Source organism: Eumetopias jubatus, unplaced genomic scaffold (genome assembly GCF_037043125.1).
Source record: "Eumetopias jubatus isolate StellerSeaLion01/CBP00866 unplaced genomic scaffold, mEumJub1_p1.0 scaffold_1, whole genome shotgun sequence".
Taxonomy (NCBI): Eukaryota; Metazoa; Chordata; class Mammalia; order Carnivora; family Otariidae; genus Eumetopias; species Eumetopias jubatus.
In genome coordinates, this window is record NW_028274807.1 from 96261845 (window position 1) to 96280441 (window position 18597).

The following is an 18597-nucleotide window of genomic DNA, read 5'->3' on the forward strand; positions in this document are numbered from 1 at the left end:
TCTTGCCGAGCAGGAAGCCTGACGCAGGGCTCAATCTCAGGTCCCTGGGATCATGACTTGAGCCGAAGGCAGACGCTTAATGACTGAGCCACCCAGGTGCCCTAATTTATTTTTTTAAAAGATTTTATTTATTCATTTGAAAGAGACAGAGAAAGCACGAGCAAGGGGAGAGGCAGAGGGAGAAGCAGACTCCCCACTGAGCTGGGAGGCTGATGTGGGACCCGATCCCAGGACCTGGAGATCATGACCTGAGCCGAAGGCGGATGCTTAACCATGAGCCACCCAGGCACCCCGCAATGCACATTTATAAACTAATCTACTCCATAGGGTTTTGTCAGATTACATGAGATAATATGTGTAAAGTGCTTACAACAGTGCCTAGCATATTATGGAAACTTGATACACTTACTAATTACTAATGTTATTGTTATTACTATTATACCTTGGAGCATGACCTTTGGAGTGAAACATACTTGAGCTTAAGTCCAAGCTGCTATGTGTTAGATAACCAAATTCAGGCAAGTTATTAAAGTACCTTGAGCCTCAATTTCCTCATCTGTCAGAAGGGAATAATGATACTTTTACAGGTTGTGAAGATTTCTCCTTTGGTTTGACATAACATGTTGATTCCTTTTTGTTTGTTTGTTTTAATTTTTGTATTGTTATGTTAATCGCCATACATTACATCATTAGTTTTGGATGTAGTGTTCCATGATTCATTGTTTGTGCATAACACCCAGTGCTCCACGCAGAATGTGCCCTCTTTAATACCCATCACCAGGCTAACCCATCCCCCCAACCCCCCTCCCCTCTAGAACCCTCAGTTTGTTTTTCAGAGTCCATCGTCTCTCATGGTTGGTCTCCCCCTCCAATTTCCCCTCCTTCATTCTTCCCCTCCTGCTATCTTCTTTTTTTTTCTTAATATATATTGCATTATTTGTTTCAGAGGTACAGATCTGTGATTCAACAGTCTTGCACAATTCACAGCACTCGCCATAGCACATACCCTCCCCAACGTCTATCACCCAGCCACCCCATCCCTCTCACCCCCCCCAACTCCAACAACCCTCAGTTCATAACACATTGATTCTTAAAGTATGTTCCATGGCCAGCAGCATGAGCATCACCTGGAACCTAGAAACGTACATTTTGGGGCCCCATCCCTACCCCACTAAATCGGAAATGGGAGGGATGTATAGCAGGGTATGATTTAACAAACACTCCAGGGGATTGCGACGCCTGGTTACATTTGAGAACCACTGACAGCACATGATTTGTCCCATAGCGAGTGCTGAATATGTATTGGTTCACTTTCCTTAGATACTGAGCCACCACGATGACAAAAGCACAGTCCCTACCTTTGCAGGGCTAACAAACAAACCTAAAATCACATCTTGAGTGAAGCTTTTTCCATTTTATGCCATGAAGCAAAAAGAAAACTCTTCCCATGGTCCAAGACTTTGCTTTCAAGTGCAGGAACAAACGAGCTTTCCTTTTCATCATCTCGTTGTGTGCATCTTCAGTACAATGGTTTACATGCTAGCGAAATTAAAAAGTACCTGCAAATTCAAAATTTCAGATATGTTGTGAAATGCTAAAAACAAGATTCCATCTTACAAAAGATGCAGTTTCCTGGTAGGTAAAAGAGAAACTGGAGCTTTTCCAAAACTGTAGAATACACATTTTCAAGGGAAAATAGCAAAAGAATACAAAATAAAAAATAAATGAAAGGGGAGCCTTGAGTTCCTTTTGGTCCCTTTGAATCAAAGGGCCGTGGATGTGTAATGAACAGCTGTGTTTATAGGGTTTGCTGAACGCTGCAGCTGTAGCAGCAAGGAACAGGAAGGTTAAATTTTCAAAAGTTAACTTGGAAATGTGCTAGCTCCTTCTGAGGAATTAATGACACTGTGCTTTTTTCCTAGCCTCCCCTAAAACCTACTGTTACGAGGGTGCATTTAGGTCATTAAGCATCGGAGCCCTGAAAGAGTTGCCTGAAGTGAAGAAACCAGCTTTTCTTCTGGACCCAGAGACATACTTTAGGGAAAAGCCAGAGGAGGAGTGTTCCCAAATTCCAGAGCTTCCATTGCTCTCTGAAAGTGAGTCCTCAGCCGTCATCCCCTTCAGTCCTCTCTCCCCATTAAACTCAACCACTTAAAAAAAAAAAAAAAAAAAAGCAAACACCAGTGCCAGAGAGCATGGGAGTAACACGTTTGCCTTGTAGGTTGCCGTGGAAGAAAGCGTGGTTTGACTGTTAAGATTTATAGCTCAGCTGTTGATCTGTGCTCTCAAAAAGGGCAGCCAACAGTCTGGAATACATTAAAAGGATATTTTCATTTTGTCACTTTTCTGAAGTTAGAATGCCATGAATATATAGCCTGAGCCTGCCATGGATGAAAACCCCTTCCCCCAAATAATCTTCATTTTCAAAACTGATACCAGAGACAGAGCTATCCTAAGACTGCTTGAGAACAGAGTCTCTGACAATCTGGTCTTTGTTCTTTTCAGATGGAACATTATAAATAGAGGCTACTTAATGTGCATTGTATTAGAGACTCCCAGCTGCAGTGCTAGGCTTAGATAATGAAAGGACAAGAAAGCTTAGCTTAGAAAAATAGAAGTGAATGATCTCTGAAGATTCAGAAACAAGGTGTGCAGAAGAATGTTCTCTTTTTCAGATGGTTATAGGCTTCCAAGTTGTTAAGAGTTTGAAGAACAGGGTCTGTACAGAAATCCTACCCGCATGGAGGGGCCCTACAGGAGTGCATGAAGCACAACCTGAATCTCAGTGAGGCACTCAGAGAGCATATGGACACTGCAGGGAACTCATTTAAAATAATAAATGAAAAGTGCATATTTCCAACTTGTCACAGTCAAAAGATCAGAACTACACTTGAACCATCTGAGATCTGTGGTTTCTGAACTTTTCAAATCCTCAGAGATGAGGGTTCAACATCATCCTTGAGAGAAATAACCCTTGCAGGAGGAAGGCGTTTCTGTAAGTCCACACTGGAGGAAGTTTCAGCCTCTTGTCTTCACTTGGTTCCCTCCAGGAAAGGAGAACAGTTGGTCAACTTTTTTTTTTTTTTGAAATTCCACTTGGGAGCAAGGTACAACTGTCATTCCTCATTGCCATAGTTTCCAGTTAATTATTCTCAGCTTCCTTTTGCCTTTACTCAAGAGTTTTTCTTTTCTAAACTTATAATCATTTATTTGGTCTCATGAGGGTCATCTAATGGTTTCTGCTCACTTCTTTTAAAACCATGAATTTTAAACCATGAACATTTCGGGGCTCTACGTAACCATTTATGCATCTGACAGGGCTTTCAGTCTGTCATCCTAATTTTTCCCCCACCCCATGATGATTCGTCTTTTAAGAATAAATATGGGAAGTACTTATCTTATCCTCTTGAGTCACAGACAGAAGAAAATCTGGGGAACAGACAGTAAGAAAAGATCCACAGAGCCAGGACAAAGTGTAAAAACAGTAGAGACATAGGGGCGCCTGGGTGGCTCAGTTGTTAAGCGTCTGCCTTTGGCTCAGGTCATGATCCCAGAGTCGTGGGATCGAGCCCCCCATCAGGTTTCCTGCTAGGCGGGAAGCCTACCTCTCCCTCTGCCCCTCCCCATCCCTTTCTCTCTCTGTCTCAAATAAATAAATAAAATCTTAAAATAAAAAAAAAGTAGGGACATAGAACATGCCCAGGGGAGGAAACCAAGATGAAGCAATCAGAACTGAGGAAGAGAAATAGAAGACAGGGAGTATGCAAACGCTGGGGAGCAAGAAAGTGGGAGAGGTCAACAGTGAGGGCAGCAAACACCTCTCCTCAGCGGTGTAAACTCCTGAGCTCCTGTGAGGAGCCTTGTACAGTCCGCAGCTGGAGAATTCTTCCTTACAGGAAGGTAGATGTGTGTGTGGAGAGGTGGTGGTGGTTGGAGGGGGTAGATGGCTGGATGGACATACTGAAATACTCTAACACATTTTCAAAGAAATTTTTTTTCTCCTGGATTTTGCAATATAATTTTTTCCTGTAATTTCCACAGTTTTTTTTAAAATTTTCTTCTTCAGCTTTTCATCCTTTGCTCTCTTTTCAGTATCTCCACTTACCTGCCTTCTCTGCAAGGGAAAATAGTTATTATTATTATTTTTTTTTTTACGTTCCACCAGTGTAAGGGAGAGACAGATGCAGACTTTGAGGACAACGGAATGCATGACACGTGACACTGTGTTCTGTGGATGCACCAAGGGAGAAGCCAGATGAATTGTGACTGGGGCATAGGAAGCAATGCAGAGTGGTGGTCACACACTTAGGAAGGGCAGGAGTCTGCAGGGTGAAGGGGGTGGAAGGGAAGTCAAGATCAAGGAAATAGTGTAAGGAAAGGCACATCAGGGATGAAGTAGGGCAGAAGTCCACGTGATTCCGAGTTGGCTGCCGTGGGAGACGTTAGGGAAGTGAGTCTGACAGACATGAGTAGAGTTGAATTTACGATGTGTTGAGTTTGAGGTACTGGTGTGCTTTTTAGAAATAAAGGTCTTGAGGAAGGCAGAGGACTGTAATGGGCTTTGTATAATATCCTAGAGTATTCAACTTGAAGATACTGCAATAATGTTCACTTACTTATGTGTTTAGCCTTTTCTGAGGTAGATACTGAATGCCTCTGTGCACAGGCTGGCCTCTGTGCTGGAGGCTGAAGACAAAGAGTTAACATGTGGAGGCCCAGCCTTCAAAAATCTTGAAGACTAGTGGGCAAAATAGGTAAGGAAATGAATAATCATGTTTTACACCAAGCTCTGTGATAGAGATATGCACTGGCTACCGTGTGACCACATGGAGATTCATAGATGGTTTTTTGGGAGACACCTTATTAGGTCAAGCTAGACACTAAAAGTCAAGTTGCTATTAGTCAGTTAAGAAAAGAAGGGGGGTGATATTTCTGGCAAAGGAGTAGCTTATGCAAACGTAAGGTGGTATGAGTAACGAGTGCTAAGGGAGCTACGCATAGTTCCAAGTGGCTAGGTTCTAGAAGGGGCACAATGAGAATCAAGGCTAGAGAGGTAAATGGGGGCCAGATCATGCTATGCTAAAGCTCTTGGCATTTATTTTATCAGAAATGAGGACCCATTGGAATGTTTAAGTCAAGTACTTTGAATTATTCCATTTCATCTCTTCTATTAATTCTGTTTTTATAACTCTTTGTATTATTCTTTTAGTGATTGCTCCAGAGGTTTCAATACTTTTTTCTGTGCCCTTTATTCCTTCTTGTAATAGTAGGCTTCTACCAAGATTATTTTTCTTCAGTCTGAAGAATGTCCTGCAGGATTTCTTATAATGTGGATTGGCTGGTGAGTAATTACGCTAGCTTTTATGTGTCTGAAAAATGCACTTATTTCATTTGGCTTTGGAAAGATACTGTCACTGGGTTTAAAAATCTAAATAGTAGTGTTGGTTTTTTGTTGTTGTTGTTTTTTTTCCTTTCAGCTTTTTAAAGATAGTGTCCCATTGTTTCCTTGCTCCCATAATTCCTGTTTAAAATTCAGCTCTTAATATATTGTTGTGACTTCTTTGAATGTAGTATCTTTTTTTTTTTTTTTTAATCTGGCTCCTTTAAAGATTTTTCTCTTTATCCTGAGTTTTGAGCAGCTTTATCATGATGGATATAAATACACGTTTCTCTGTATTTATATTGCTTGGGGTTGATAGGAATTCTCAACTAAATCTTTTTTCAATTTTGGACAATTTTCAGCCATTATCTTTTTGAATATTGTTTCTTTCCAATTTCCACTCTCCTGTCTTTTTGGGATTGCAAATCTGCATATGTTAGACATTCTTTACATTGTAAATGTTTCTTAGTCTTCTCTTCTTTCCATTTTATTTTACTCTCTGGGTTTTCTTTTGGATACTTTATATTGACTTGTTGTTGCATTCACTAATCCTGTCTTTGCCAGTCTGTTCTTAAACTCGTGATCAGTTCCCAATTTCAGATTTCGCATATATATTTTTTTAGTTCTAGAGTGCCATTTGAATCTCTTTGTATATAGATTCCAATTCTCAGTTGAAATTATTCATGTTTTCATCCATTTTGTCCAAATTTTCTGTTTTCTTTAATATATTTATAATAGTAATTTTAAAGCTCTGGCCTGCTAACATCAATATCTGAATGATCTTGGAGTCTGCTTCTACTGTCTATTTTTTCCTCATGGTTACTGGTCACATTTTCTTTCTTCTTTACAAGTCTTGTAATTTTTGTACATTTTTTAATTGTATGACAGAAATTATGTATATAAGATCTATAGATACTAAAATTAATGTTATTTTCTCCCAGAGATAGCTTACCCTTTACTTAATTGGGCAGAGAAAAGAAGGGCAGATCACAAGAATTCAGTTAGGAATTGAGCTTGGCCAGTGCTTGGTCACAGCTTTAGTTAGATTTAGTCTACTTCTGATTTCAAATTCTGTTTTAAGCTTCTTCTTTTATTGGTATATTGTCTCCTAAGTACTGCAAGATTACAGGAAACATTACTTTGCCTCTCCAGTCCAATCCACAGTCCCCATCACCCTAGTATTCAGAAAAAATCCTGTGGGGAATACTGGCCATAGTTATGGAATTTCTCTAGATTCCAGTATATTACACCAACCTACATAGTCATCAAAACTCTTCTGATTTCACTTTCCCTTAGAAAGGCCTCTTTTTTTTTAAAGATTTTATTTATTTATTTGACAGAGAGAGACACAGCGAGAGAGGGAAGACAAGCTGGGGGGAGTGGGAGAGGGAGAAGCAGGCTTCCTGCGGAGCAAAGAGCCCGATGTGGGACCCGATCCCAGGACCCTGGGATCATGACCTGAGCCGAAGGCAGACGCCCAATGACAGAGCCACCCAGGCGCGCCTAGAAAGGCCTCTTTGTCTATGGCAATCCTGTTTCTTAGCAATGCCCAGGCATGATAAATCCACAGAGGGAAGAAAATATTTGGCAATCTTAGCCTATCTAAGAAGGGTTCTACCATCTCCAGAATTTTAATTTGATAATTTTTGCTTCCACCACCCTCTGATAGGTTTTAAAATATTATTTCTGTAATTTACTTGTTTTTGTTTTTCTGTCTAGTACAATGAGAAAGATGACCTACCACTACCTATTAAATCCTATTCAGAAAAACATTTCTATTGAAATGTTTAAAACAGGAAAGTGACATGACTAATTTTGCATTTTAGAAAACTTTCTGGAAACTGTGTAGTAGATGCATTATAATGGGGCTGGATGGAAGGCCGCATATTATAGTAGTGGGAGCCTGTTGTTTGCAGCTGGCTATCTGCTTTTGAATCCTTACTTTGCCTTCCACTAGTTGTTTATATTTGGACAAATTACATAAGCTACTAAGTCTCAGCTTTCTCATGTATAAAATGGGGCTTACCATGCCTGATTTTGAAGTTGTGTGGGTTAACTTTAGCACAGTGAATAGTACATAACTAAACATTCATTAAATGGTATCTTTTATTATTTTGAAGACAAGGAGACCCTAGGGGTGCCTGGGTGGCTCAGTCATTAAGTGTCTGCCTTCGGCTCGGGTCATGATCCCAGGGTCCTGGGATCGAGTCCCACATCGGGCTCCCTGCTCCTTGGGAGCCTGCTTCTCCCTCTCCCACTCCCCCTGCTTGTGTTCCCTCTCTCGCTGTGTCTCTCTCTGTCAAATAAATAAATAATTTTTTTTTTAAAAAATTGATGAGTTCATTGAAAGGAAGTAACTAATTTGAGAAATGTTAGGGAGATCGAATTTAAAGGGTTATGTGCCCTGATGAGATGTGAACACATGTATAACTCTCAGGTTTCTAGCTTGGAAAACTATGTCCAAAAAAGGAGACTATTATTAAGAGAGGAACTACAGGAGGAGGAGATGGTTTAGAGTTGGTTTTCGAAATATGTTGAGATAGAGGTGCTTGTGGCACATTAACCAAGAAAAGCTCACACTTTTCCAAGAAACTGACTATAGTAGCAAAGAAAGAGTGGTAACTGAAGAGCAAGTATAGGCATGTTTCAGAGTTTATGTTATTGTTAAGTTCATTTTCTTGTTCTGATTTTAGATGTAATATATGGGTATTATAGAAAATTGGCTAGTAGGAAGTAAAGAGAACTCTAAAGAACACAGGAATATCAGATTTAAAGAACAGCCACTACACCCTCAGACCCGAGAGAGACCAAGGAACATGCCCATCCCAGCTAGGGCTGATACCCAGACCTCACGGGAGAGGGCTTATCCGTGTCTCACTGGATGGTGAGGTGGGCAGAGCTGCCGCAGATGGAACATGGGTGACATGGGAAGCCATTCACAGGGAGGTGCTGCATCTCTGGACTCACTACAAAGACACCAAAAGAGTACAGGGGAGGCTGTTCACAGAGAGGAGTCACACTGGCAGACCTCCACTTACCTCTTGGGGTAAGCAGGAAAGCCATTCACCAGGTGGTGCCAGACAGGTGACAAGGAAAGCTGCTAGTTCTGGGCTCTGGAGTAGCCATGCTTGCATCATGGGAGTCTGGAGCCGGAAAAGCCTCTGTGGGGACTTGGTACTCAGGGAATCATGCTATAGGAGTCTAGTGCTAGAGAAACTGCACTGCAGGAGCATGGTGAGAGGGGCACCTGCTTGGAAGAGAAATCCACCTCTCCAGTGTCCCTCTAGTGTCCTCTCGTGTCAGGGATCAACATCAACCAGCTAGCAAAAGAGATATTTACAGGGTTCTAGCCTATTATCCCAAAGCAAGCAGTGAAGAATGGATTTGGAGCTGAGGGGCAATATATTGATAACTGGCATAGTATCATCTTACCTGTATTTTCATGCTTCCCCCCCACCCCACTCCTGGCCCTTTACATTATTTTGTATTTTTTGAACTTGAAGTCAGTATTCCCATTAAGTTATAAGGTGTCAATGGCTATGGTTGTCTTTTGGGAGAATTTCTACTTATAAAGGGAATAAAACTTGGGAGACTCAAAGCAATAATGGTATAAAGGCAAAATTTCAAGCATACACTTGGCTTCAAATCAAGACTCTACCACTTGCTAGCAATATGATTTTGAACAGGTCAATTAAACTCCCTGTGCCTTAGTTTCTTCAACTAAAAATGGGCAATTATTAGTTACCATCCTCATAATGTTGCTGTGAACATTAAATGAAATAATTTAGGTGAAGCCCTTAGCATAGAACCTAACACCTAATAAGAATTTGATACGTTTTTGTTTATTGATAATATTTTATTCTTATTATTCCATTATTATTCCACTAAACAGCTCTATGATATAGAAATTATTATTGTCCTTATTTTCTACAAGAGGAGTCTGTGGCATAAACTCTAGCATAGACATAAAGGATCTGTGGCACAGACATAAAGAGTTTAAATAACTTAGTCTCACGTAGCTAGTAAGAGGTGGGCCCTCCATGAGAAGTGTCCATGTTATTCAGTTGTCCGTGTTGTTAATATTTCTAGGTGCCATCGCCCTTGTTCAAATAGCATTCAAATCATATTCCCTAGGCAGCCTTTTTAAAAATTCAATTAGCCAACATATTGCACATCATTAATTTCAGATGTAGAGTTCAGTTGCATATGACACCCAATGCTCATCACGTCTCCCCGTTTTCCCAACCTTCCCTGCCACCTCCCCTCCAGCAACCCTCAGTTAGTTCCCTATAGTTGAGAGTCTCTCATGGTTTGTCTTATGCTGAGTGAAATAAGTCAATCAGAGAAAGACAATTATATTGTTTCACTCATATGTGGAATAAAACAGCACAGAGGATCAGAGGGGAAAGGAGGGAAAACTGAATGGGAAGGAATCACCTAGGCAGCTTATTCTTATGCTTATTTCTGAAATCAGCCATTTTACTATAGTATTACCCATTTTTATCACTTTCATTGGCGCAGTCAGTTGAACGACTGCCTTCGGCTCGGGTCATGATCCTGGAGTCCCGGGATCGAGTCCCACATCGGGCTCCCTGCTCAGCAGGAAGTCTGCTTCTCCCTCTGACCCTCTTCCCTCTCGTGCTCTCTATCTCTCATTCTCTCTTTCTCAAATAAATAAATAAATAAAATCTTTAAAAAAAAAAGAAAGAAAATTGTTCATCTCCTTTTCAGGAGGATGCTGCTGGATTTAAAAAAAAAAATGTTATTGTAAAAAGCACTTAAAAAAAAAACTCAATTACCAACATATTCCCCCCTCCACATTTTCATCACAATAGTCTACCTTAAATCTTTGTGCTGCATTTTACACACACTTCTGCAATCCCCTTAATTACAGTATGCAGGAGGTTATCTGGCAATCGTATGATGAGGGGCATTCTGCCAGACTTACGTTCAATATTCTAAACTATCACTTTGGAACTCAGGACAGTTTTCAAACACTCCGTAATCCCCTGGTGACTTTTTAGTCTTACCTACTGGGTTTTTAATGTCCTTTTGTATTCTCTCTCTTTTCCTTTAAAGTTGAAACATCTTTCATACTCTCTCTTTAGCTTCCAAGTTGTTCCCTGTGGGTTCCCAAACAGCTTGAAACCCCTCTTTGATATGCCTTATTCAAAAACCTGGCGAGGGCTTAGAAGTGTCTCTGGGTCAGGTTTCGCCAACAAATTCCGTAGAACCCATTCCCACTCTATCTGTAAAATCTTTAAAATTTCCAGTGTAGAGAAAATGCTGCATTAGTGGTACCTCGGGTGAATTGTTTGATTCTTGTTGTTGTTCTGCCAGAGACAAAATGAGTGGGACAATTAAAGAGATGATTATATTGAAGGCTATTGCACAGGGAGAGTATTTGTTAAAGAGGAACTCTCAAAGAAAAGGAAGTGGGCTTGAGCCAATACAGAGGCAGGTTCGTGAATCCATGAATCTTAGTAGACTTCTGGAGAAGGGTACAGAGGGTCTTATCTCAGACTCTGAGAGCAGAGTCATCCTTTGCTGTTTTCTGTCTCCAAAACACAAAAGAGTAGAGGGATTTCTTAACTGTCTCTGCTTTCCAGGAGTACAGGGCTCAGGTAAAGTTCAACATAGTCCCCCCACTTTTGTTCAAGAGGAAGGAATATTGCTCATCATGGAACAAACCAGAGGTGATCATAAACCTCCTGGGGGGACAAAGCAGGGTCTCAGAAGTGGGCTCTCAAGGGTTCTTGTTGGTGTTGCTTCTGTAAAACCAGTTGAACCATGCATTGTGAGTTGTTGAGAAAGGTCAGTTGTTCTGGGTCCTGGAGATCTTGAGAGAAAAGAACAGCTGCAGGCAGTGTAGGGTCTAGATAGGGATTTGAGCTGTCAAGTTTTGGTTCTCAGTTTTAGGGAAACTTACTTTGGAGTATTGTAGTCTGAAGGGAACTGGAAGAATCTGTAAGAATTGGTGAGTTGTTCATGTTAATAATCTCTAGGCCAGTCTGCAGGTAGGTTCCAAAACTGGTGTTTCCAAAAAGGAGAGGGAATCAATTAAAACTCTACCAGATGAGACAGAGTTTGTGTATCCATTGGTAACCTGCAATTTACAAAGAGGGGCAAAAGAATTAAAAAATGGTGGATCTGACAATTCATGGTTTTCATTGCAACACAAAATTCTCTGTGTAGTTCTTAAACTACAGGTGAAAATATGCACATAGACTTTTAGTAAAATCTAACTTACTCTATCTTTACTTTAGAATATAATCTTAAAATCTAGTACTAATAAAGAAAGAAAATCACTGATATTGAAAAGTTCTTACTGGAATAAATCATTTAAATACAAAAAGAAAGCAATATAGATATATTCATTTTAAGTAAGAAATGAGAAATTGTGACATGTGATGCACTCCAGGAAATTTTAGATAACTAAAGAATGAGCATAAAACAGAAACATCTTAGAAGTGGAATTCCTTCCTATTATTTTTATCTTTATATGATAGCATGAATCATCTTGAAAGTCACACACACACACACACACACACACACCAAAATTTGGATCCTACAAGACAGACATCATTAATATGTGAAAAACATTTTTTTAAAATGTTCAACAGATATTCCACATATGTCATCAGGGAAATGCAAAGTAAAAAACAATGAGATATCACTGCTCACCTATTAGAATGGCCAAAATCCAGAACACTGGCAACACTAAATGCTAATGACGATATGGAACAACAGGAACCCTCATTCATTGCTGGTGGGAATGCAAAATGGTACAGCCACTTTGGAAGACAGTTGGCAGTTTCTTACAAAAGGAAGCATATTCTTACCATATAATCCAACAATCATGCTTCTTGGTATTTAACCAAAGGAATTGAAAACTTATGTTCAAACAAAAGCCTGTGCATGGATGTTTAAAGCGACTTTTTTCATAATCACCCAAACTTGGAAGCAGCTAAGATGTCCTTCAATAAGTGAATGTATACATAAATTGTGGTACATCCAGATAATGGAATATTATTCAACACTAAAAAGAAATGAGCTGTTAAGCCATGAAAAGACATGTGGAGGAATCTTAAATAAATATTATTAGGTAAAAGAAGCCAATCTGAAAAAGGACATACTGATGATACCAACTATATGACATTCTGGAAAAGGCAAAACTATGGTAAAAGTGTCACTGGTTGCCAGAGAAGAGATGAATAGGAAGAGCAAAGAGGATTTTCTGGGGACAGTGGGAATACTCGGTATGACATTACAATGAGGGGTATATGCCATTACTCTTTTGTAGTAATGTAGTATATGGCAAACCTATAAAATGTATACCACTGGTAGTGAACCTGTAGGTAAACTATGTACTTTGGGCAATTATGATGAATCAATGTAGATTCATCCTTGGGAAAAAATATACCATTCTGATGGGTGATATTGATAAAGGGAGAGGCTATGCATGTGTGGAGGCAGGGGATATATGGGAAATTTTTGTACCTTCTTTTCAATTTTGTTTTAAAACTAAAACCGTTCTTAAAAAATTGAGTCTTTATCCTTGTGTAAAACCCAAATAAATTAAAATGTGAAATTTAGAAAAAAATTGAGCCTTTTAAAAAAAAGTTTCAACAAGTCCTGGACCACAATCATTTAAGAATTATAGGAAGACTGTTAAAGCATTTTGACCAGTCCTCACCACCTTGCCAACAGCCTGTTGTTTTGCTACTTGATTGTTACTCAGTGATGGCTGAAATTGAATGACAACTTGGTAATACTGTTCTAGAGTCTAGATTCAGGACTTACAAACTTGGTGTCAAGATGTGGGTAGTGGACAGTGAATAATAGCATGGGCACCACCTGGGGTCATGTTAGAAATGTAGCATCACAGGCCCCAACTCAGATCTATTGAATCAGAATCTACATTTTAACAAGATTTCTGGGTGATTCTTACGCACATAAAATTTTGAAAAGCAATTATCTAGAAGGCTTAGAATAAAGTAGGATAGAGGATGTGAACTAGAAAGTTTTCAGAATACTGTATATTCATTGATGAACAACAGTTGGTCATTGTAGTGTTATATTTAGATGACCATCAAGTCCTTTCTTGCTGGGGTGCTTCGTGAGGTTTTTGCCACTATTGTTTGTATGATACAGTTGGTTGCTAATCAGGGGACAAGGGACACATCAGATGACAGAAAATTAAATTTATTAAGTTCACTGAATCATTTTATTCCAGTGAAAATGTTTTAATGGCTTCATGACCACCAGGTCTTTCATTTTCATTACTTTTAAAACACCTTTTGGGTATCATTATAACAAACCTTGTTGGGAAGCCAGCTATAGAACGAAGTGATGGATATCACTTAAATATATAAATGTTGTATTTTCCCAGGTTGGAAATAGTAAGTGTAAATGGTTACCAATAATGCTAGATGTTGATTTTTAAGGACTGTGGTAAGTGGATGGATATATGACATGGAGAACCACCTTTCTTTCACCATTATGGAGCCCTTAGGTCTCTGGAATGCAAGAATTCCAAACTTTGAGAAGCCCACCCCTTCATATTCCTGGAGGTATCTTCATTCATTTGTTCATTTGTTCAACAAATATATTTTTTGAATACCTCTCATGTACCAGATGCAATGCTGGGTGCTATGGGGATATGAGGTATATGGCAGACAAGGTCTCTCCTTTTGTTGAATTTATCACCTAAGGGAGAGACAGATAATAAATAAGTAGAAGAAGATAAGTTTGGATGGTGATACTAATAAGAGGTATGAAGAAAGTAAAGCACAATAATGTGGTAAGACATGACTAGGGGAGCATCAGTGAAGGTCCCTCTGATTTTTTATCTGAATCCTGAAAGACAAGAAAGCAGTCCCATAAAGTATTAGGGGCAGAATTTTCCAAGGACAGGGTCCAGAAGTGTAAAAGCTACTGAGTTGAGAACAGGGTTGATGTGTTCTGGGGCCAGAAAGAAAGTCACTGTTGCTGGGGTAGTATGAGAGAGATGGAAACTAGTACAAGATGCGGTTGGTGGGGGGATAGGGATCAGTTCATGTGGGGCCATGTAGCCTGGACAAAGAATTTGAGTTTAAGTGAAGGGAAGCCTTCAGAGGCCATATACATTAGCTGTTACTAGCCCTTCTAAGTGAACTACTCTCCAAGATTATAAGTTGTTGGCCCAGAAAACGAGAAGTTTGAGACTTGAGGTCCCACATAACACCTCTGCAGGAATTGAGAGGGCTTTAAGATAAATTATACATTTGAATAAACATAATTTTTTTTTACAAGGAATATCCAACAGACTCTAGTCACAAACCACCAGAACCTTGACACACCAGTTTGTCTCAGTGAGAACACTTTGCCCTTCACAATTGTCTTGAGGTAAACAATGTACTTTATGGCAAGTGTATCAGTCAGGGTTCAGGGAAGCACAACCAGCAGGGCCATATATTGAAATTTATGACAAGGAATTTGCTTATGGGATTGTGAGGGCTGGCTGAGCAAGTCCAAAATGAATAGGGCTGAGTCAGGAGGGGAAGATCATGGGCAGACTGAGCACAGACTAAAGCTATCATCCACAGACAGTCAGGAAAGGACAGAATGAATCTCCATGGGCACAAGCGGAACCTATTGTCCAATGGTGGAATTTTTTCCCTCTTTTCGGGAAGCCTCAGCCCTGCTTTTAAGGCCTTCCAACTGATTAAGTCTGGCTCACCCAGATTATCTGGGATAATCTCTTTTACTTGAAGTCCATTGATTAGGGACTTTAATTACATCTGCAAAATCCCTCCAGAGCAACACCTAGATTAATGTTTGATTGAATAACTGGGAACTTTAGCCTTGCCAGTTAATACTTCAAGAAAGCAAGTTATCACAGCAAGGTTAAAGACATTCCTTTATAACCTGAAACAAGCTCAATAAACGGTTAATGATCTCTCAGATGTATCACATTGCAGACTCACTCACATTATCGTATGACAACGTTATGCCATTAAACTAGCAGATGTTGTTACTCTGAATAGTCAGATGAATTGATTACCATTATCCATTTAGAAGGTGTTAGGTTAATGACATCATTTTTGTGACATAAAAGAGTTTGCCAATGAAGCCAAAAAGTTTGCTTAATGGGCCTCATCTACAAAGATCCTTGCGAGTATTAGTAGTTTCTGGGTGTTTTAGTGTTCCAGGGGAAAAGTGGAAGCCAGACTGCAAGCGGGAAGCATTTCTGGGTAAGCATTTCAGGTGCCTTTCCAAAAAGAGATCTCAGAAGAAAAGGATCCAATGCTACAAAACTCCAGTAGTTTGCTGAGATTGATTTTCTCATCCTGAATAAATAGCTATGTTTTATGAATAATTATGTATTTTTTATTTTATATATATATTTTTAGAGAGGTCCCCAAGTTGTAAGCTTTGGGCCCAGGAAACAGGGATCTGCCCCTGTATATGAATTTTTTATCATCTGTTTTTTTAACTCAAAAAATTAATTATTCAGGTAAGACTGCCTCTCTTTAGATCTACAAGGGCCTAACAGTTAGTTATTGGTTTCACTGCCCTGAAACCAGTCAGTTATGATGAAAATTCCTCATCTAGTTTGAGAGACATAGCTCAGTAAAACAGAGTTTGTTTCAAAAGGAACAGTCTCCCTTTCACAGTGGATCTCAGGAGAGCTCTAAGGCATTCAGAATGCCTTGTGATTCTCAAATGCTAATCTGAAGTCATATGGGACAGAATTAACTGCTAAAGTAGGGAAATCCATAGACCTTGTACTGCAGGTACATAGTATTTTTAGGCAAATTTTTAGGCAAATGCATAGTATTTTCATTTGTAGCTTTGCTTAAGAGGTAGTTCCAGGTTTATTCATTTATGTCCTATTGCTAGAAAACAAAATACACACTAATCAAATATTAGAACATATAAAAAATTATCCGGTGAGAAGTCTCCCTCCGTTCCGCAATATGGGCTTGTCCAGTTCCCAGTATCTATTTCTGGCACCCACTTCTTCCAGTTTCTGTGTATCTGTATCTTCTGAGTGTTTCTGTATGCGTTGATGATTTTTTATTTTGACCTCTGCTTTCTTTGGGTTTGGATCTGTTTGCTATGCTTATCCAGTTGTTCTATTCCAAATTTTTGGAATTGCTCCATTTTAGATGTGTGTTGAGTTTTGCTTTTGATCCAACTAAAAAAATGTTTTTTTTTCATCATGAAATTGGGCACATTTAAATTTATCAATATATTAGATATTTTGGTTTTGTATTTCTCACACTCTTTTATGCCATATATTGTTTATATATTTTTTAAAATTTTCACTGGATCTGTAATTTTTTGTTGCTTTTATTTCAGAAGGGTGTTATATATTTGTTCCAGTGGTACCTTGATACTCATAGGTTTATATAATTCTTCTAGCCCTTCAGTTTTCTAGAACAGTAACTGTTACATTCATGCAGACTGATGATAAAATGAGCATGTTTCTTCATTCCTCTCCTCCTCTTCTACTTCCTAATTTTATTCAATAATTCGATCTTTCTTTGAGCTTATTTTATTTTGTTACATTTACTTCTGTAGCTATTACTTGACTTGTTGGTTTAAGTTCTTTGCCTCTTAACTGTCACTGATTTATCATGAATGAAGCTTCTTCTCCCTTACCCCTCCAGTTTTTGTTAATTGTATCATTTCTACGTTGTCAGGCATGTGGCTTCTACCTTCTGTTTTGTTATCTTAAACTTTGTGTTATTTTAATCTCACTTCTATATTTAAAAACATTCAGGGCTCACCACTACATCTTTTTCTGAATTTTCCTCAGTCATTTATCAGTTTATTTTGTAGTGATTTTCTCAAAAAGTTCTCTTAGAAACACTAGTCCCCGAATTCCCCGCATGCTGAAACTCTTTGTAACTTTTAAATTGGCGGCACAGCTTGGGCGTGTATCACACCCACACCTCACACGTTCTTTCCTTGACTTCCTTGTTGGTGTTGCTTTACTGTTTTCTGGTACCGATCATTCCTATGAAGATAGCTAATGTAAGATATCCATTTCTCTCCTTTTGAGTGACTCGATCGTTTTGCCTGGCTGCCAAATGATTCTCTTTTAAGTCTAATTATTTTACTAAGATATGCTTTGTTGGACTATTCTGACTCTTCCTCCTGGTGCCACAGTATGTCCTTCCTATATATGTCAGATTGTCTCTAAGGAAAACTTCATACATGGTGCCTTCAACTGTTCTGCTCTGGTGTTCTTTCTTAAGGACTCATCTGATTGTTGTGTGTGTTGGATCTGTTTCTTTTCCAGTATCACTTTCCTCTCTCTTCTCTTACGTTTCATCTGGTTATATTTGTTTTTCTCATTTGTGAACTCTGCTCCCCGTTGTTACCCCACAGTCTATTCTCGCTTGAGGGATTTTTCCTGAGTTCTGCCAGCTCACTTTCCTCACTTGTTGTGCCATTTCCTGACTTTTTTCACTTCTGCTCTGTGATCTTTCTTTACAGAGGTAAGAGCTCTTTCAAGTTTGAAAATTTAATTTGTGACAAAGTGCTCAGTAACGATATATATCTGGCCAGTGGCAACATTTTTCTGGCGGTGGTCTGTGTATTGATTAGTTCTGTTCTTTTTAAAATTTGTTTTGTTTTGTTTATAATATTGCTTATATTCCTCTGTGTCCCTGCTATGCCAGTGTTTTTTTTTTTTAATTTTTATTTCCTCTCTTAATTATTTAGTCTTAATGAGTTGGGTTTTTTAGACTTGAAATTTATAGTAGGTCCCTAGGTGAGAGCTTGTGATGTAGGATTGGAATGGCCTTCAATTTTTACAACCTGCAGGGGCAGACTGTTGTTAGCAAAAAATGGCTCATGTGCATGATTATTTATGTAGTCCTGCCTCATCTGTTTCTCTGAACACAACGAGGTGTTGTAGAGGGCTTTTGCTTCCAGCCTTGTTCACCTCTGTTTACATCCATGGATATGAATGAAACATAAAGCATTTGTACTGCAGGGTGAGCCCCTCACCTTTAGTGAGTATTTTATTTTTTTTTTGCTAGAACTTTCTGAGATGCTGTTGCTGCTGGCTTTCTTACACTTTCCATACTCATCACTTTATCCTGTGTAACTTCTCTCCAGTGTCAGGTCTTTGGCTGCCTGTCTTCATATTTTGCAGGCTTTAGGTTACCTCTATCTTTGGGCTTTAGTCACGTGGAGTCTGTGTGCCAAATTATACTCTT

The 18597-nt window shown here is 39.2% G+C and overlaps 1 protein-coding gene across 1 annotated transcript in view; it reads left to right on the plus strand.

The window, feature by feature from the left end:
* Positions 1 to 18597, plus strand: part of WDR49 (WD repeat domain 49) — a 131595-nt gene that overhangs the window by 111593 nt on the left and 1405 nt on the right. The window contains 1 exon segment of the mRNA XM_088020026.1: positions 1947 to 2096. Coding sequence (XP_087876152.1) covers positions 1947 to 2096 — 150 coding nt within the window.